The sequence below is a fragment of the Desmodus rotundus genome, chromosome 1 (genome assembly GCF_022682495.2).
Source record: "Desmodus rotundus isolate HL8 chromosome 1, HLdesRot8A.1, whole genome shotgun sequence".
NCBI classification, from domain to species: domain Eukaryota; kingdom Metazoa; phylum Chordata; class Mammalia; order Chiroptera; family Phyllostomidae; genus Desmodus; species Desmodus rotundus.
Window position 1 is genome coordinate 94,690,607 of NC_071387.1, and position 20,547 is coordinate 94,711,153.

At 48.7% G+C, this 20,547-nt stretch overlaps 1 protein-coding gene across 2 annotated transcripts in view; it reads right to left on the reverse strand.

Annotated features, from left to right (window-relative positions):
- Positions 1-329: 329 nt before the first annotated feature.
- The window catches only part of NSMCE1 (NSE1 homolog, SMC5-SMC6 complex component), a 34,635-nt gene continuing 14,417 nt past the window's right edge, over positions 330-20,547 (reverse strand). Inside the window, exons 3-8 of one of the 2 annotated variants that reach the window (XM_053926305.1) lie at positions 8,865-8,986; positions 7,864-7,941; positions 6,538-6,684; positions 2,042-2,158; positions 1,055-1,175; positions 330-531 (exon numbers count right to left, since the gene is read on the reverse strand). In XM_053926305.1, coding sequence (XP_053782280.1) covers positions 452-531; positions 1,055-1,175; positions 2,042-2,158; positions 6,538-6,684; positions 7,864-7,941; positions 8,865-8,986 — 665 coding nt within the window. In that variant the 3' untranslated portion in view covers positions 330-451. The remainder of the gene's footprint in view (positions 532-1,054; positions 1,176-2,041; positions 2,159-6,537; positions 6,685-7,863; positions 7,942-8,864; positions 8,987-20,547) is intronic. The other variant, XM_053926310.1, reaches the window with a different exon arrangement.

The window sequence follows — 20,547 nt, forward strand, 5'->3', positions numbered from 1 at the left end:
GTCACTGAGGCGGGCAGAAGGGCCCAGTGAGGACAGCACACCTTCAGCCCAGCTTGCTGGCCTCATGCCCATTCAGGCCAGTTGTATCATGGGCCAAAGGAGAGTCCAGACTGTGGGGAGGTCAGGCTGGCCAGTGTTGGTGAGACACATAACCAAAGCTAGAGATTGATGGCAAGGTCACCCTGAGCAAGGACAGTGCAGGAGCTCTGACACCACCTGCTGGGACCCAACCCAGGGGGGTCCCACTATCAGTGAGCTCCAGGAAAGGAAACAGCCATGATGTGAAACCCCCACAGACAAGTGCACGACACAGATGGAGACTGTGCAGCAACTGTTCAGTAAGTTTTATTTGAAACCTGCTAATAAGTGAAAATAAAGCACAGAGAAGGTGACTCAGGTGAAACGTGAAACACTGACATCTCTTCCAGCAGAGCCTGCGGCAGCACACCAGCTAGTGCTGCCTGGATCGCAAGGACTTTCTGTTTGATTTGGAGATTCCAGCCTCCCTCTCCTTCTCAGGGTCAAAGACTTCTGTACACAGAAAAGGCCAAGAAGAAACTGAGTGGCAGGCCTGGCTGCACTCCACAGCTCATGTTGCAGCTACATCTTATGTTCCCAGGACCCTGTCCTCTTTCTAATGTTCCTCACTGCTAACCCTCCTCCCCACCTGTGACGACAGTAGAACAAGCCCAGTTTATAGATGCACAACCCTGAGGGAGCTGTGGATACCACTTTCATTCCCCCTCCTGATTGCTGCTGGGGAGAAAGCTTTGTCTTGACCAGGTCTCACATGCCTTGGAATTTTTACTGGGTTCTAGTGAGCCCTTTGAACTGTGCAAACAAGTCAGCCTTCACGTACTGCAGAAGCTGCTTCAACGTGGGGGTTCAGGCCCTGCTGATGCTGACCCCACACGCATGGAGCCCTTGCCTGAGCAGCCCATCTCCCAGGGCTCTCTCAGTGCCAAGCGCCCGTCCTCAGGCCCTGCGCTTAGTTCTGCCAGCCCAGCCCCTCCCACAGGCCAGGAGAGCCCACAAGCACCTCGGGGACACCAACCTGGTATCTCATGGGGCCAGTAGTCATTACAGTGGGGGCAGCGCGGCTCAGAATTTGACTGGAAATATTTGGCCACGCAAGGTAAATGCATCCTAATCCCACAGGTCTCGCAGCTTTGACCCTGAAACAAGGAAGACAACGGCTGTGGAGCCTTGTACACACCTACGTGCTCACAAACCTTCAGGAAACTGTCCAGCAGGCTATGTATTTTTGTCTTCCAAGTCCCAGATTAATAATGATAATAACCCCAAAGTCCTAGTGCAGTGGGTTTTATTAAAGAATTCTGACAAATGAAGCAGCAGACTCTGAAGGCCACAGCAGGCAGTGGTAGCTGGCCAAGCCCAGCTGAGCATCAAAGCCACCCTGAAAATCGGACTCCCTGCACATGTGGGCTCTCGCATCCTGCAGGTGGGCACGAGGAAAGCTACAACTTTTCAGAAAGCATTAGGCAATGTATTTCAAACACTTACAAAAAAATTAAAAGACACATACACTGTCTGACCCAGAAATTCTACTTCCAGGAATTCAGCCAAAGGAAGCAATCACCAGACACCCAAGGGAGTAGTTGCAAAGAGACTCATCACAGTGTAGTTACCACTGCAAAAAGATAAAAGTTAAAAAGAAAAAACCCTAACATCTAGCTGCTGTAAAGCCCTACAAAAGTCAACCATGAAAAACTGATGACTTTGGAAATCAGCAATTGACACAGAAAGATGCTCACCACACATCCGCCAAGATAACATAGGTGCACAGTAGACTGCTGACAGCCTCCCAGAGAAAAACACAGTCAAGAGCCCTCAGACTACAACACAGGGCCAGGAGGGGGAGAGGCAGTGCGTTTGTGTGGCCATCCCAGACACTTCCAAGGACAGGCCTACCGGCTCACATCGGAGGAGGTGACAGTAGTGCTAGAGGCCTGGCCCTAGAGAGTTCTGAGGCACCCACAGAGCCCCCAGGCAAACCTGTGGGGAGCCCCACATGTGGTACCTGGACAAGGAGACTGTGGCAGATGTTACAGATCTTCACAGAGTCGGGGTATGTCTCCCGGATGTGCTGCTCCATCTCCAGGATGGCCCGGCTGTGCAGGGTGAACTCTCCTTCCTTCTGCAGGGACACAATGGAGGCGGCAGTCTCTCAGGCCCTTTCCTGCTAGGTACCCTGTCCCCTTTGCACTCCCACAGCCCAAGGCCCAGAAAGGTGCGGAGGCCTGGACACCTTCACCCCTGCAGGTTTTCACCAACCCAGCCAACAGGGGTCCACACTGGCCCCTCGGCAGAGCCTCAAGTGGGAACAAGGCAAAGACCTGAAAGGAAATCAAGGACCCCCAACCCCAACATTGTGCCTTTACAGATGTGGGTCACAAATCTGCACAGCAGCCCACATGTGAGGCAGTCACAGCCTACCTACAATGAGGACACTGAGGCCGGGAAGGGAGGCAGTCTCCCCAAGGGGTGAACTCAAGACAACCCCCACCTCTCAGAAAGCAAACCAGGTACCTCCCAGCACTGCCGCCTGGAGTCTCCACAGGGACCACCCAAGATCACTTCCAGCCTTGTCACTTTATAGACCAAGCTGGAAATGGGGCAGGGACAGGCCCCAAGTCACACTGTGTGGCACTGGTGGTGGGGCCAGCCAGGAAATGTGGGAAAACCCAAGGAAAGACAGCTCAGTTGCCCTGTCACCAAGTTACAGGAAAGAGGAGGGCTGAGGGTGACCCAGTTCAGAGGCCAATGGCACCGAAGCCCCAGTAAGTTTGATTCATAAAGTCAACCAATGAACACGATGTGAATCTGCTAATCACATTTGTTACAGCTGAGCCTCTCCCTGATGGGGAAAGGGAAGGGCCTTGCCCAGAGATGCCACTGAAGACTGAAGCCTCCTGAGTTATCACCAAGGGCTCCTTACTTCTGTTACGTTTTAATTTTTACAACAAGCAAGAGCAGTTTCTCCCCCTTCTGACATTAAACACCATGCCCACCCTGGTTCCTGCCTCCATCCCCACGTGGAGTGTTGAGGAAATGGTGGGCTAGTGTAGCCAAGCCCAGAGAGTGCATTCACTCCACCCCAGACTACCAACAGCAGGCCCAAGTGACAACCCAGAGGAGAGACAGGGCACATGGGTACAGAGTGTCAGAGCCAAAGAGCTGGCTGCAGGGAGCAGGGAGAATGAGTGGGGGGCACTAGCATACAGCATTGCAGCCTGTCAGGCCAGCCAGGGTGGGCAGGGGCGCTGTGCTTCTCAGGTGTTGTGAGCATAGTCCTGTGGCTCTTCCTTTTGCCAAAGCTCCCAGATCCATATGGTGCCCACGTTCACCACAGCCACCACCCCAGCCACCTTCACCTCCTCCTAATTGTGCTCAGACCACTCCTGCCCTTTTGTAACCCTCCCCAACAACTTGATCTCTGTAGGGCAAACCAGCCTTGTCCCTCTCTGCCTTAACCCTTCAAGGGTGCCCCCCATTCTTAGGCTGAAGAACCAGTCCCCTGTGTGCCCATCGCCCAGGCTCATTGTGTCCCACTGCCCCTCAATCCTGTGCTCAGCACATTCTGGCCTTAGCCCCTTGAGCACACCATGTCCCCTCAGGGGCACAGGACCTTTGCAGAGGCTGCTGGTTGAGCCTTGGATAATCTTTCCCACCCTCAAGGCCAGCTGCCTCCTACACAGCCTTCTGCTTGTGTCCTCAGTTGAGGGCAGGCTCCTTTGTTAAAGTTACAATAAAATCATGTTGCTTTCTATCTGCAAAGTACGATATTTCAGTGAGATGCCTAATTTCTGGTCTCTCCCCTGACCATGAGCCCCTGAGAGTAGTGAGCTGGCCTGGCTTTGCTGTCTCTTGTGTCCCCAGCACTGATACGGCCCAGTACTCAACCCATGATAAACATCTGAGGGAAGACTAAGTAGACCTTGTTCCAGTTCAGAGTCAGGTTCATGCCACATTTACTAAACATCTACTATGTGCCTGAAACTGTGCCCTGTGCCTCTCACTCATGATCCTACTCAGTCCTGTGGGACTGTCACACGGAGGGACAGGCAGGGTGCCTGGGCCTCACAACAATGCCTTGCATCTGACCACCCCCACGCTGGGCCTCTGATAGGCCGCAGAGCCACCCCAGCACCTTCATGCCAGATGGAGTGTTGCACAAGGCATAGGACCAGGGCCCTCCAGGCACTAGAGTCTCCCGGCATAATGAATGAAGTGCCATTGGGGCAATAAGCCCACATATATATATGTCTGTATAAGGTCCAACTTGTGACAGGCTGAGGGTCAGACTCAGATGCAGTACCTCTGATCACAGTGCTGCCCCCAGGAAGGCTGGTCTGGGACCAGCCAGCACCTACCCCACAGGCCCCCAACTGTCCCTCCAAAGTGCCACAGGACTCAGGGCATCCCTCACCTTGCCTACCAGTTTAGAAAGCAACCCTCATGAAAAAATACCTGACAGCAATCAACGTCTGCAGTCTTCAGATGGGAAACAAGTGGGGGTGAGAAGCCACTTGCCAAAAGTTGGGGTAAGCAGCATAGGTCCCAGGAGGAACCTGAAGGCACCTCCCACTGCTCCCACCGATTTATTCCTTCGTACACGTGAGGCTGAGGGTCAGTCAACAAGAGGACCCCCACAAGGGTCACGAGGAGGGCTCTGGGTGGCGGGAGGCTCACGCTCACTTCTGCAGCATTCCCTCAACTTGGCCTCTCAGAGAACTTCCAACCCACCGTCTCACTGGAGCTCAGAGCCACCTCTGAAGAAGGCGGCTCCAGCATCTTCATTGTACTAAGGAAGAAACAGAGAAGTCAGGAGCCTGGACCCAAAGCTCAAGTCCACAGACCCTAGAGGCATGTTCTTTCCCCTACTGCCCAGACTCTCTGAGCAGCAAAGGCCTGGGGCACAGGGCAAGCCCAACAATAAAGTCGGGCACAAATCTCTGTAACTGTGACGTGCTAATGCCAGCACGGGCTGCACATGCTTGCTAACTCCTAGGAAAAGGCAGGGTGCAAAGAGTGTGCTGGAGGGTGGAGTGGGTAGCTCTCACAGGTGAGATAACAGATGGCTTCAATATGTTCTTTATGAATATCAGTATTTCTGGTATCATTTTTTAAGTTTAAATAAATTCCATCCCTGTGGAGCTGCACCCATCCGCCCAGTCACCCATTCGGCATTTACCAAGTAACCACAGGTGAGACAAGGTACAATGTAAGGAATTCGGAGCCCCCGCCTTGAAGAGCTTGGTCCGAGGACAGAGTGAGATCAGTTATAGTCCAAATACCCAACAATGTCCCATATTGCCAAATCTACCCCAGAGAGAAAGAAAGACTGTGACAAAGCAATTGCTGCAGTCAGCCAAACTGGGGCCTAAATATGACTCTGCCACTTGCTGGGTGTGGGACATCACCCTGACCACAGAGCTGCGGTTTGTTCAGCTAAAAAACAGAGGGAAGGGGTTCCTGGTCATCACAGGGTGGCCAGGAAGACCCAAGGACATCATGTGTACCAACGTGCCCAGAGATCCTGGCACTCACTAGGACCTCCTGCCACCCATGACCTCTCCAGCCATCTTCCTCCCATCAGGAAAGTAGCTCAGAAGCTGACCATTTGCAGTCAGACTGCCAGGGGCAGCCCACCCCCTAAGAGACCAGTAACTCAAAACACTGTCACTGTGACTACCAGAGGCACGCTGTCCCTGAAAAGGAAGTAAAGAATCATGTCAGCCACAAGCCGCAGACTTGGGCCCTGGCCTGAGCACCAAGTGGGGAAGTTGAGGGGTACCCTGAGCAGGTCCTGCACAGATACAGGCACTCAGATGGGGTGGCGCTGTGGTAAACTGGGTAAGAGCTGAGCCTGTCCAGCTTGGGTTTATTGGAAACACAGGTGCCTTTTGTGGAAAAAGATTGGAAATGTCTGTTCTGCTCCAGTCAATAGAAGACATGGGATGTCTAAAAACTTGAACCTGCAGTCTGGTCCTTTCACAGATGTCCACACTCCACTCCAAGAGTTTTGTCTACGTATCCTCATCGTGACGGTAATGACCGTGGCAATGAACGCTTTTCCTCTGGGAGCCCATCCCCAGGCACTTAACACACACCACTCATTCCCATCCTTCACACCCCTGGGGAGGATACTATTACTTTCCTCCTACAGACGCAGAACACGAGGTCACCCAGACCACGATTCAACTGTGACGCTACAACTGTGCTCCTAACCACTGTACACACTGCTTCAGTCCATGGACCAGGGCTCAGATCCTGGAGCCTACAAACCCGGGCACAAGCCCTAGCTCTGCCACTGCCTGTGGCCCCCTGGACAGAACAGATGAGGAAAGAGAAGGCTCCAAATCCTCCTTACAGGGCCATTGTAGGCATCAAAGCATAGAAGGGACCCGAAAGGCTCAACAGACATCAGTTGGATACAATACGGTTCTGGAGGAAAAATTACTGTTAATTCTAAAAAGTGATCCAAGCTAGCTGGGACACCATGAGACAGAGTACCTCAATCAGCCATTTATTTTGTACAAACTTCTGCAGCACTTGCTCAGCTTCCTTCTTCCGCATCTTCTTGCCTTTAAGTTGATCAACCAGGTTCAAAATATTTGTGGAAGAGGCAAAGCCAGTTTCTGAGTCAATAATCAGTTCCAACTGGAAGAAACAGCAGGTATCACATTTGTTTACTAAACCAGCAAACAAGTTTTAAGCAATACTACTAATTCTGGTAGGGAGAAGGGCAGTAAAACTACTCATATCACAGGCAGAATTGTACACTGGCACAATCCTCAGGAAAATAGTATCATCACATGCATCAAAAGGCATACACAGGTTCACTCCTTCTAATTCATCCCTCTTGTAATCTCACCCCAAATTAATGTTCTCAATGCCCTCAAATCCAGGAAGGTCACCTCACCTCTAGTGTCTCTACTTCCCTGAAGATGGAGAAGCTGAGAACTGAATGAATGAGTAAATGAAGTGGTACCCATCCTACTCAAAGGTGGCCAGGCCAGCCTGGCAAGCTGAAGCCAGGAAAGGCAGGAAAGCAGAGCCAGGGTGGGCTGGGAAGAAAGCAAGCTTGGGAGCTGCAGAAGCACTGAGCACCCAGGCCAGGAGAGGCTGACAGGCACATATGAGGTGTGTCGGACGTCTGAGAGGCTGGTTCTGCAGGCTTGCAGCTAACTGTCCCCAGAGGAGGCTTAGAAAAATGATTCTAGGACTCTGTCCTCAAACACCTGGATTCGACAGACCTGTTGTGAGGCCAAATGTCAAAGTTATTTTTACCTACCCAGTTGTTATTATGTGCATCAGGGCTGAGAACCCCTCTTACTCAGGTGCTCAGCCAGGTGAATGAAAACAGGGCTAAGTGAGCAGCTCCGAAGCAGGGTAGGCAGAGCAGCACCGCTCAAGTGTAAATGTGCCAATGGATCAGCGGGCACCTTGTTAAAACCCAGACTTATATTCAAGGGTCTGGGTGGGGATGGGATGAGGCCTTCCTAGCAAGCTCCCAGGTGATGCACCTGCTGCTGGTCCCAAACTGCACTGCCAGTACCCTGTAGTAACACTTGTTCCCCTGCATCGCACACCCCTAAGGCCGGGTGCTCATTCAGGGGTCAAACCTGGACCAGCCCTTCTTTCTCAGGCAGCCTCAACGACCTCCCCATCCATCACAGGGCAGCTATAAATTCAGGGTGAGGCGCTCACTGACATACCCCTGCAAAGGGCTTTCTTGGGCAGCAATGGTGACCCTCGATGACTGCAGTTTCCATTTCTAATAATGAAGGCAAAAGCTTCCCATAAGAAGCTCAGCTGATGGGAGTTACTATTACTTACAGCCTTTCTAAACAGATCCAGTTCATTCTCTGCAAAATCTGAGGCCATTTTGGAGATGGGAGTCGTTGCAAGATTCACCTAAAAAATAAATCAGCATGATGGTCCAGCTGTGCCCTTCAACTGTCAGTTAATGCACTTCACCCCCCTTGCCAGTCGCTGAGCACCTATGTTCAGGCACTGTGGGCCACAGGGACAGGCTGGTAACCAGTCTTATATTACAGACTTAAGTCTTTAGCTCAGTCAACATATCTAATTCTCAGAGATCTGAGGACTCCAAAAGTTGTACAATATTTTTCAATCTCAGATAAATTTGGAAAACTTGTCTGCATGCTAATGGAGCTTCAAGTGCACAAAGCACTGAGAACACAGTAAGGAAATCTGATCTACCTATTTAAACCAACATTTCCATAGATATTTGACTCCACAACCCTTTTTGCTGTGGTAGAGTTTGGGAAACCCTGGGCTGGAGTTTCTCTCAGTGTGAGCCTGGCTGGTATGAGCCTGAGCTCCTCTGATTGGCCTAAGGCGGTTCTTTAGCCAAGGATGAGGGTCTTGTCAGCTTCTCCCACCTCTATTTCACCTTGTTCCCTAGCTGGGAGGGAAAATCTGAAAACAGGCAACCCCAAATGGGTTTCAGTCCTTTGTGTTCCCAACACATTTTCGTTTCACAGCTTCTATGTATTATTCCAAATGAAAAGCATTTTATCCCCCTCCATGCCTAGGGTGCAGTCAAGTGAGGACTGAGCACAAGAGTCCAGGGACAGGTTCTGGTCTCCCCAACCCTGGTAATGGTAGAGGGCACTACAGAGACTATAGACCCCAGAGGCCTGATGAGCATGGAAAGTGGGCTGGGTCAGGGAGGCAGGGCTCAGTGTCTGTCCCCCTGTGTCAGAGCCCTTGTCGAGGTGGGTCACCCTCCTTCTTCCCAATGAAGGTTCTGGGCAGCTGTCTCAGTCCCAGTTCCTCCCAAATCCCACTAGAGGGCTCTGTCGGGCACATACCAGTGCATAAATGGGTCTCCCATCATCTTCAGTGACTCCTTTCTTTATCTCAATATATAGTGACTCCAAGACACTGTTAATGTTGTTGATGAAGTCCTCCAACTTCTCCACAGGAGCGTTGGCTGGAAATAAACAAGCAAAATGTGAAGGGGCAGGGGGGAGGGCGCTTCATCAAACAAAGGTAAATTGTTTCCCATAAAACTGAAAGGGACAGCAAAGCTAGAAATGGGCAAAGGTCCCTGCCCTCTTGGGTGAATGTGGCTTTTTTCTCCCTGAACTATTCAGAGAGACAAAGGGTGCTGTGAGGTAGAAAGGCCCTGGGAAATGGTATCTGAGCTTGCTGTGGTCTTTGTCTTTCCCCACAGCACCCGCCTGCTTTTCCACACAGCTCCCTACTGCCCCATTACAGTCCCCACACAGCACCTCGCACACGCTCGTGTGCCCAGAACCTGCTGCCTCCTGCTGCACACATCGCAGCCCAACTCCCCCGCCTCATCCCAGGTGGCCACATGAAGCTTCTGTCCCTGAACACTCTCATAAACGTGTCCGGTATATCTCGTTTCCTGCCTCCTGTTATTGACACCCAAACATTTACTGGACACTCACAGCCTGTGCTGGGCCACAGGGGTGCAACAGTGAGGAACAACAGCTAGGGGTACGAACAGCAGCTCACACTGAGCACTCCCAACAGGAGAGGCCCTGTTCCCAGCGTTCTTCACACACTAATTCATCAACCCTGCCAACAGCCCTCCAAGGTAGGCACTAGCATCCTCCTCCCAGATGCAGAGAAGGGGCTGGCACCCCCAGCATCATGCCACCAGGCACATGAGCAGCAGCTGTGCTGTGGAGGGGCTATCCCACCTCCACATTGCCAACAGGAGGAGCACATCCCAGAGGCCATAAGGGTGCTGCTACCACTGACAGGGTCCATCAGTCCATCAGAGGAGGGGGACATACAGAGCCCAAGGCAGGGCTGCCCAACCCAGAATTGCAGGGGCCTGGAGTGAATGTACAGCCAAGAGTCTGGGAGAAAGGAAGGACCAGGAGAGCCGATGAGGCTGCAGCAGGAGCAGAAGCCAGATGGCACAGGGCCCTGTGGGCTGGGGGAATGTGTGACCTCCCTCCTGTGGGCAATGGGGAGCCTTTCCAAGATGGAAGCAGAGGAAGGTCAGGGTCACCTTTTGTCTTGGTACCTTTTGTACTGCGATACTTTTTTAAACCAAGAGTCCGTATCACTGTTTTCACTTATTTAAATAACTGATTTCAAAAGACCTGTGCCTTTAAAAAATCACTGAGGAAAACAACAGCAGAAAACCAGAAATATGATACTACTTATGTTAAAAACAATAATAAAACCAACAAAACAATATTGCAGGAAAAAGGCCTAGCAGTTTACCTACCAAGCTGATGACCAAGGGAGGTCATCCCAGGGCACTTAAACTCTATCTGTGTTTAACTTCTTACAGAGAAGGGTATTTCTAAGCTCCTTGCATACGTTGGTGGCAGAGGAAGGCAAGGCCATGTAGGTCAGTCACATAAAGGAAATAGACAAAAATCATGACAGTAGCCTGACAATGAAATTTAGCCACACCTGCTGAAAAACTGTGATCAGAGGAGAGAGACACGACCACATTTCCTGCCTCCGTGCCTTTGCTCACGTGTCCTTCCTTCTGAAATGCCTCCCTCCTTCTCACTCCTTTCTGCCTACTAGTTATGAAAGCCAACTCTAATGGCACTTTATTCCAAGAAAGGTTCTCTGCTGGCCCCAGTGCAAAGTGCTTTTGAATGCTCTTCCTCTTCTATGCCACCCAGAACATCTCTTTGCAGTGTGGGCCTGGCTTTTCTGCATAAGCCTGTGCCCTCGGCTTGCCGGAAACCTTCCACCTGCAAAGCACACAACCCTGGGAACCTGAGGCATTCAAGAACCACCTCTCACTGACTGAGTGACAGGGTTCTTCGTAGGCAGGAACCACTCCTGTCCACGCAATATGACACAGTGGCAAGTGCCACCTCTCTCTGAAAGTGATCATTCACATTTTCCACTAAAAAGGCCTCTGCTGGGTGTCACTCAGAAAAGTGCACTCTGGGGGCAGATCAAAAGCTTTCTAATACATCGGACTTTCCAGACACCTCATGCACATGAAGGACCTTGCACTTTCCTCTCTCCCCACTACCTCTGGTTTGTTGTCCAGCCTTGTATTTCAAAATACAGTTTTTACTGTATTTTCATTTAAGGAAAAAACCCACTTCCGGCTGCTGTCCTCACTTATTACAGATATCAGCCATCTACTCACATTCCCTCGATCTTGACTCTCTCCTACCACACAAGATTCCGTCAAGGGCCATATCGCTCTTCACTGTTGACACTAAATGTGTTTGTCACAGACACCCTGCGCCATAAGGGGCTTTAATCACTACCTGAGAATAAACTTCTTTTTTGTTCAGTGACACTCCCCTACCAACTTAACTTTCTGGCGGCAACAGAGGCAGCACAGCGCCATGGGGACAATGGCATGTGGGCTCCAGCCCAGTCCTGCCCCACCTTTCTGTGGGGGCCCAGCAAACACCTATCGCCTTACCTCCAACTCCACACGTGTCTAGGACATGTCCCTCCAACCCTGTTTATACCACCACCCCTGGCTCCAACCACCCAGGCTCTAATTCTCTGGCATCCTGAACATCTCCTCTCCTATACCGGCCTTCCCAGACCAGACTAGATGCAGTCCCCGTGCTCTGTCCTCCACAGTGCTCAAGCACTGCCTTCCCCAACACACACTGTTCTAGTTACCAAACCTGGCTGCCCTACTATTGAAGTCATCTGGTGACATTTGGCTGCCTAGCAGCCATTTTCATCCCTAACCAGACACTAGCTTTTTTGTTGCTGTTTTTAAATTGTCTTTTCCCTACATGTGTGATTTTGATGGGATAATTACTACCATATCCAAAGAACCAGAGGGCGGGAAGCTGAGGGGCCAGATCTTAGGTCAGCCAGGAATGGACCCAATATCTATGCCAAGCCTATCAGACACAGTCTCAATCTGAGGAAGGGGCAAAGGGAAGGGCTGGAGGTGGTTCCAGTCCAGCTACTTCGGGGGGAATGTGGCTTTGGCCATGAGGTGCAGCTGTGCTTCTTGAGCCCTTGTGCCCCTTGGTTCCTGCCAATTCCCAGCCTGGCCCTTACCTAGCCAACAGTCAGTCCCTTTTCCTAGTAGCCTCCCAACATGTTCCCTTTTAAGTTGGCCATAGTTGGGGTCTCATGCTTGCTAACAAGATCCCTAACATGTCCATTAAATGTCAAGCTTACACCAGACTGGTACTTCCAGTACCATCTTCAGAGCAGCTAATTTTCACTGCTCTTTCCCATTCCCACCCTTGTGTCTGCCCCTCATGGTCCAGAGGCTAAAGTTTGCAAATGTGTAGGGGCACACTGGGCTAAAGTAGCGTCCAAGGATCCATTTGGCCCCAATAATCTATGATTCCACGCTCAAGATAAAGTGTATGAGATAAAAACCGGATCACCCAATTCAGAGGTAACTATTTCATTTCTAGTCTTGGTTCTACCACATTAAGAACTTCAGAGAACTAATTAATAACATCACTTCCCCCTTCCGAATCCCACACCAATGGAGAAAAAACTACAAACTTCATGTAAGTACCAAAATATCAGGGGAGGTTTTGCAGGTGTAGCTGGATCAGAGGCTGGGTCCCTTGACACTACTGACCTACAGTCAGTAACACCAGATGCAGCTACAAGAAGTAAGGGAGAAGGCCCCGGGCCTATCACATGTGCCTCTTCTCAGAGAACAAAGAGACACCCTAACCACAACACTTAGCACCATATTTGAACCAAGCAAGGGTCTAGAGATATTTAGATGCAAACACAGAGGTGCCACCTGTGTTTTCTCTACTTGTAAGCAGGCTATACCTGGGCATGTCTTGTGGGCTGTGGTGAAGTTTTTTTTGTTAGGTGAAAACAATAGCCTGCAAGTATGTGGCTGTAATTCACCTTGTGTGCTGGGCACTGTTTATTAGTTTGGTTCACCTCATCACTGAACGAACAGTAACTCCATAAGGTGAGTTATTAACGTCCTATTTATATATTAGAGGCTTGGAGAGGTTAAATTACTTCTCCAAATTTCCTACAGCTTGGAAACGGAGCTCAGGCCTCCAGCTCCCAACTCCAGATCCCAAGCTCCTGGCACTAAGCCACAGCCTCTGTAGAGCAGAGCCAGTGTTCTCTGAGAACATTCCCTATGTAAGACCCCACCACAGTCACATCTACATCCTCTGAGCCAGGCGCTGAAGCTTCAAAGTCACAAAGAGGAACTCAGAGTATAGAGAAAGATGGAAGTATCTGGGCAGTGCCTGGTAAAGACACCAGAAGCAGTGCTAAAGACAGAGGGCTGCGCTCCGAGGACACATACCAGAAGCTGGGCCCAGGCCAACAGCCTCATTCCCGTGGCCCTGATCAGTCAATCACCCACGTAGCCCAGGCCCCAGGGGTTCAGTACACACTGCTGCAGGAGGAGCTGAACTAAAGGATAGGACAGCACTTTCTCTAGCAGGAAATGTCCTTCCATTGGAACAATTAAAAAACGACTCCAGGCACTTAACAGCCTGAGGGAACACTGAACAAAATGGGATACTCCTCCTCTGAGGGTCGAGGATTGGTTCAATTTATTCTGAGAGATTTTCTTCTGTACACTCTTATACATTTTATCTCATTTTCTTTAAAATAAAATTTTTTAAATAAAATAAAATTTTAGTTCAACCAACAAACCTCTTCTTACTAATCAGGACCCCTGCTTTCCATAGGTACTAGAACCTAGCGCTCATCGCGTTCTTGGGCAGCAGGCAATCAGGAAGTATGCTGTCCTAACTTCTGAACAACAAATAGCTTTGTTCCAAACTAGGCATCACAGATAGGAAATGCTATTTTTAGGCAGAGGAAATAACAGCAAAAAATAAGACCCCAGGGGACCAAACCACTTGTGGGCCAACTTTCCTTGTGACAGCCCTCTCATCTGATGGGGCCAGCTGGGGGGCCCTGATGAATGTGATGCTAACGATGGGGCAGCCCGGGCCCTGGATCACACGGGGGATCTGCGACACCTCAGGCCTGAGAAAGCAGATCCCAGAGATGGAAAAGGCTGGGAGACAGGACAGTGGGCCGCAGAAAGATAACTTCACAACCTGTGGCTTTTGTATCAATATCCAGGGGAAAATGGTTCTCTCAAAATTCAGATATGTGAGTGAAGAGATGGGAGGTGACAATGGCATTTCCCAAGTATGGTTGGAGAACAGTGCTGAGAAGAACATGGAGGGAGGAGAGTTGTCTTTCATGTGGCAAATACATTAGACAAGTAATTCTCTACATCTGCACATCATTCACTCTGTTACAGCTCTGCTTCCTCACAATCTCATCAGACCTTCAAGAACCAGCACAGAGGTAAGCCGGGACGTGGCACAGTGCATTCTTCAAAAGAGGACACCAAGGATCACAGATGTTAAAGACTTACCCAAAATTACAGGGCCTGTAAGAGACAAAGTCTGGACAGAGATCAGATGTCTGGGCTTTAGTTTGGTGCAGTGACAAAAGGACTTCAGCATGCATTTAAAAAAAAGAAAATTCTTATTTAGACGTGCAATGATGTCTGAGAATTACTGTATTTTGCCATATAGAATGCATACTTTTTGCCCAAATTTTTGAGGGAAAAATAAGGATGTACATTATACATGGGTATAATGATTATATGCTATGGGTATAATAATCCCGTGAACATTGCGCACAAGACCGTGGGTGCACATTATACATGGGAGCACATTATGTACAGCAAAATATGGTACTTTAAAATAATATGGGGGGAAGTAGGTTAGAATACAAATAAAATAAGATTAGTCATGAGTTATCATTTTAATTGGGTGAGGGGTACTTGGGGTCTCATTCTATTATTCTCTCTACTTTCTCTGTTTGGCTTTTTTCCATAAAAAAAGCTTAAAAAATATTTCAGTGCTCAACAAAAATACAACCTGACACCTAACCCTCAGGAGTCTGAATCAAAAATAGAAAAATGACAGTGCCCTGTGACAAGGTGGGTTAGCTCAGGCCTCTGATGGTACAGGGGGAATGGGCTTTAATAAGGGACTGTTTTCATATCTATTGCTTAGAGATCTGTTTCCAAGTATAAAGATATCATTGTAAAAAAAGATTATTTCAGTTAGAAAGTCTACTCTTTGACCTTTCTTCAAACAGCAGTGCATAAAAGTTACTTTACAGTACTTGGTACAGTTCCTGCATCTCAGCCACAGGCCCTAAAACCCACAACACTGCTGGAATGGTGACAGGGACATACACTGCCCCTATATGCACAGGAAACACACCTATCACCATTCATCTCGTCCGAGGTCTGCTGGTCAGCACTCCAGTGACCAACAGAGCAGCACCAACTCTTCATCATGAAGGCACAGAGGCAGAGCCGAGTCCTGAAGTCCAATCTGAGTCATCACAGAAAACTAAACTACTTTCAGTAGAACTTTACTATTTATACTGTTAATGTGCATTTCATTTTTGTCTCACCCTTCAAAATCAGGTGGTCCACCTCCCATTGAGATGAGTGGGAGCCCCCCACACCCATCCACTTCAGGGAACATTAAGTTGCTGATAGAGGGGATCTGCAGGGGATGGCTGCCTGCCCTGAAACCAGAGCAGATCACTCTATCCCTGTTGTACAAGCTTCCTCTCCCTGAGATTTTATCTCAGCAAAGCTGAGATGACAAATCAGATGCTTAGAGACCAAGAAGGAAGCCCAGAGGCAGACCACAGCAGGCACAGTGGGTGAAGTGGAGAAGCAGAGCTACTAAGCTCTTCGCTGGCTTTTTTTAAAACGTGGTACTTAATTTTTAAAAATTAGAAACACTGTAGGACAAACTACCTGTAAGCTAGATAGCATTGACATTCCACCAACTTTCAAATTCCATGTGGGCTGACACTTTCAGGTTCCAATTAGACATGGTGACTAATGAGGCCACTCTGTTCCTTGACCCACCAGATAAGTAGATGTGGTTTCTCACACAGGCTAAACTGTAAATAACTCAAAGGAACAACTATGTCACACTTATTCTGGAGCCTGAATATACTAACAGATAATGGGTAGACCACATACGAAAATAGGACTCTGACCCACACTCTGCACCAACCAGCCCAGGCAACCAACCCAGGGTCTACAGTAACCCGCCAAGGAAGCCAGCCAGCTACCTCTAAGTCACACTTGTAAAACATTAGATCACTGCCACCATCCAGGAATCTAAATAACCTCTGTAATAATCAGCTCAAAATGACCGAGACTTGATTAATAACTCACAGTTTCCCTAAATTTTCCCTCCTTCCAACTTAGGACCAACCAGAGATAACCAAATATGCTCCTTAACCAATCACAGATATCCTGCCTCTAGGTGGCCCACCTGCAGCTTCCCTAAGCCTCCAATCAGGGCACACCTGAAGCTTCCCATTTCTTCCACTATAAAGCTTTCCCACTCCTCTGCCTGCCTTCAAGTTTCTGCTAAAACCCAAGTGAAAATGGCTGACTCCCTGCTGGAGCAAGCTCTGCATAAATAGCCTTGGCCTGTTCTCATTTAGGGGGTCTTCACTTATTTCCCCGCTTTCTATAGACAGGACGTGGCTCAGTGTCCTGTTATCAGCAGGCCTTGGAAAGGTTGCTGAATGGTGAGTGCCGGCCTGTGGTACTGTCAAGGAGATGACTCCAGCCTCTTTTCCCCAGTTCCCTACAGTCTTCTTCTGAGCCCCATCCCCTCACCCCGGGGTATGGAACAGCCTCCTACAGTCTCCCAGCGTCCACTCTAGCCTCTATACCTATCCTCCAGAGCAGCCAGAGCAGGGCCAGGTCCCAACACACACACACACACACACACACACACACACACACACACACACACCCCTGCAAGCCACTGGTGGCTCCATCACCTTTTGCAACACTCCTGTGTGGTTCCCACTGCACCCTCAACACTGATCGCATTGGCCTTCTACTGTGGCTCACACATGCAAAGCTCCCTCATCTCAGCACCTGCACTGGCCCTTTCTTTCCACTTGGAAATGCTGAGCACACTTTCTGGATTTTTTAAGGAAATCCCAGCACCAGAATTACGGCCCTGTGGTCTGCAGTCATTCCTATCACACTATTTACCAACATTATGGTTCTTCTGATAGTCACGACCCCCACGCCCATCCGCAGGATCTGGAATTAGACGACACGGAGAGGGGCACAGAAGGGGCAGAAGTAGTACATGCTGAACATACACCAGGAAGTACTCAGCCAGGTACTGAACAGAAATGCCCCTGTTTAACCCTCACAACTTTTCTGTGAAGTAGGTAAGATTTCCTTTATAAAAGGACTTTCCCAAATCCCTCATTTGAATCTGTGTCTTTTAAAAAATGGCTTCACTGTTCCTGCCAGTTCCTTCCTACTGAAGTATTCATCCCTAGTCCTCTCACCTACTCACACATACCCTCCCTGTTTGGGAGGACCCACCCACCCTGGGTTCGTGCTGCAAAAAGTCATCAAGAGCAGGCTGGGGTTGGGACATATCTAGTCCTTCAGGAGCCAGATACGTGAAAGCGCAACATTCGCTTTGTTGTGGCTACAAAGCTTCCTAAACCCCAAGATTCCTGCCTAAGCTTATAACAACTGCCTATTATAAAATTTCATATCTTGAGAAATCCAAGTTACATTTTATATTTGAAGTTAAAATTTATTTTTTAATTATATTTTATTGATTATGCCATTAAAGTTGTTCCAATTTTTCCCACTATGTCCCCCTCCACCCAGCACCCCCAACTCCCTCAGACAATGCCCACACCTTTCTTCATGTCCATGGGTCATGTATATAAATTCTTTGGCTACTCCATTTCCTATGCTGTACTTCACATTCCTGTGGCTATTCTGTGCCTACCAATTTGTACTTCTTAATCCCCACACCTCTTCATCCATTTCCCCACACCCCACTCCCATCTGGCTTCCATCAAAACGCTCTCCTTATCCATGATTATGTCTCTGTTCTTCTTGTTGGCTTAGTTTGTTTTTTACATTCAACTGTTGACAGATATGTACTGCCATTTTATTGTTCATAGTTTTGATCTTCTTTTTCTTATATAAGGAAAAAGAAGATCATTTAACATTTAGAAGATCATTTAACATTACCTTTAACATTTCATATAATACTGGTTTGGTGATGATGAACTCCTTTAGTTTTTTCTTGTCTAGGAATCTCTTTATCTGCCCTTCGATTCTAAATGATAGCTTTGCTGGGTAGAGCAATCTTGGCTGTAGGTCCCTGCTTTTCATGACTTTGAATATTTCTTGCCAATCCCTCTAGCCTGTGAAGTTTCTTTTGAGAAATCAGCTGACAGTCTTAAGGGAACTGCCCCGTAGGTAACTAACTGCTTTTCTCTTGCTGCTTTAAAGTTTCTCTCTTTATCTTTAACCTTTAGCATTTTAATTATGATGTGTCTTCAGGTGGGTCTCTTTGCATCCATCTTGTTTGGGACTCTCTGTGCTTCCTGGATTTGCATGTCTATTTCCTTCACCAAATGAGGGAAGTTTTCTGTCATTACTTTTTCAAATAGATTTCCAATTCTTGCTCTTCTCCTTCTGGCCCATCTATGATGGTGAATGTTGGAATGCTTGAAGTTGTCTCAGAGGATACTTACAATATCCTCGATATTTTAAAATTCTTTTTCTTCTTGTTCTGATTGGTGGTTTTGCTTCCTTATGTTCCAAATCATTGATCTGATTCTCGGTTTCATCCACTCTACTGTTGTTTCCCTGTAAATTGTTCTTTATTTCAGCTAGTGCTGGGGTGTCAAACTAATTTTCATGGGGGCCACATCAGCCTCGAGGTTGCCTTCAAAGAGCCGAATGTAATTTAGGACTATAAATGTAACTACTCCTTAAGTAAGGGCAAGGAGCTTGGCACTGCCGCCGGGTAGAAACAAGGTGCTGGGCCGGATAAAACAAGGAGGAAGGCCGGATTTGGCTCGAAGGCCTTGTGTTTGCCACCTGTGAACTAGTGTATCTTTCTAGTGACTGGATCTTTTTTATGCTGTTGAGGTCCTCACTAAGTTCCTTGAGCATCCTTATAACCAGTGCTTTGAACTCTACCTCTGATACATTGCTTATCTCCATTTTCTTTAGTTCTTTCTCTGGAGTTTTGATTTGTTCTTTCATTTGGGCCATGTTTCTTTGTCTCCTCATATCAGCAGACTCCCTGTGTTTGTTTCTACGTATTAGGTAGAGCTGCTTTGACTCCATGTCTCGGTAGTATGGCCTAATGTAGTAGGTGTCCTGTGGGTCCAGTGGTACAGCCTCCCCTACCACTCAAGCTGCGTACTCAAAATTATACTCTTCTTGTGGGCTGAGTACACCCTCCTCTTGTAGTTGCTGTTGGTAGGTCAATGGGAGGCATTTACCCAGGCCACTCAGGTGCAAGGACTGGCTGTGAACACTGACCACAAAACTCCACCCTCTGTGGAGGATGAGCTGTGCAGGGACAGGCTGGTGGTGCTCCAACATGGTCTGTAGTTGTCCACTGGGTGTGCTGGCCCTGGGGTTTCCCAGGTGGTACAGGCCAAGATCAGCCCCCACCTGTGTCTTGCCAGGAGCCGCCCTGCCTGAATTATAAGCAATCTGAGATGACTGCTCCTTGTGGTGGGCTTGGAGATTTCCAGGTGAAGCCAAGCTGTGAATCTAGGCTGCTAGTTCTGGGCCTGGGGCTCACTGAGGCCAGCTGTTGTTTGTTTGAGAGGATTTAGGAAGTTGTGAAACCTGGGCCAAGACCAGCCATTCATATGGAAAAGCCACTGTTAACAGCTTGGGTGGGCCAGTAAGTTGGGTGGGTAGGGGTCTCTGGGCATCTCTAAGGCAAGGCAAACAGTGTTAGCCAGGTTGATGAGTCTCATATATGGCACCCACCTGCTGCTTCTGTGGCTCTGCGTGGGGTTGGATTCAGAAAACAATGGCCTTTGTCCACCTTTCTGTCTGGTAGAAGGTTGTCCCCCAGTTCTCGCCTTGATGTCAGACACTTCAGTTGCTCCCTATATGCCACTGGGTGCCTTTCAAGCTGCTACCCCAGTGCTGGAGCTCAGAGGGAGTGTGAGTAAGTCCACTTGCGATTTCTTTAAGAGGAACTGTTTGGGATTCTAGAAGTTTCTTCCACCAACTCAATCTTCCCTAGTTTTTGCAGCCAGAAGTTATGGGGACTTCCTGGCACTAGAACCCTGGGCTGGGAGTCCTGGTGTGGGGCTGGGACTCCTCACTCCCAACATATCCCTCCTGAATATTTATCCACCACACATAGGTGAGGGACCAGCCCATTTCCTACCAGTCTGAATGGATGCAGTTTCTACAGTTCTGTAGTTGTCGGACTTCCATTCAACTCAATTTCTGACGGTTCTGAATGATGGTTGTTCCATGTTTTAGTTGTAATTTTGATGTGGTTGTGTGAAGTGAGCCGTGTTTACCTACACCTCCATCTTAACCGGAAGTTCCCAAGTAACATTTTAGATGTTAGTTTTCATGCTAATTTTAAGCCACTTTTCAGTTATGATCAGAGACCTAATTGCCCTTGATTAACTGGAAAGGCAAGCAGGCCCTGACTGTGGTAAGCTTAT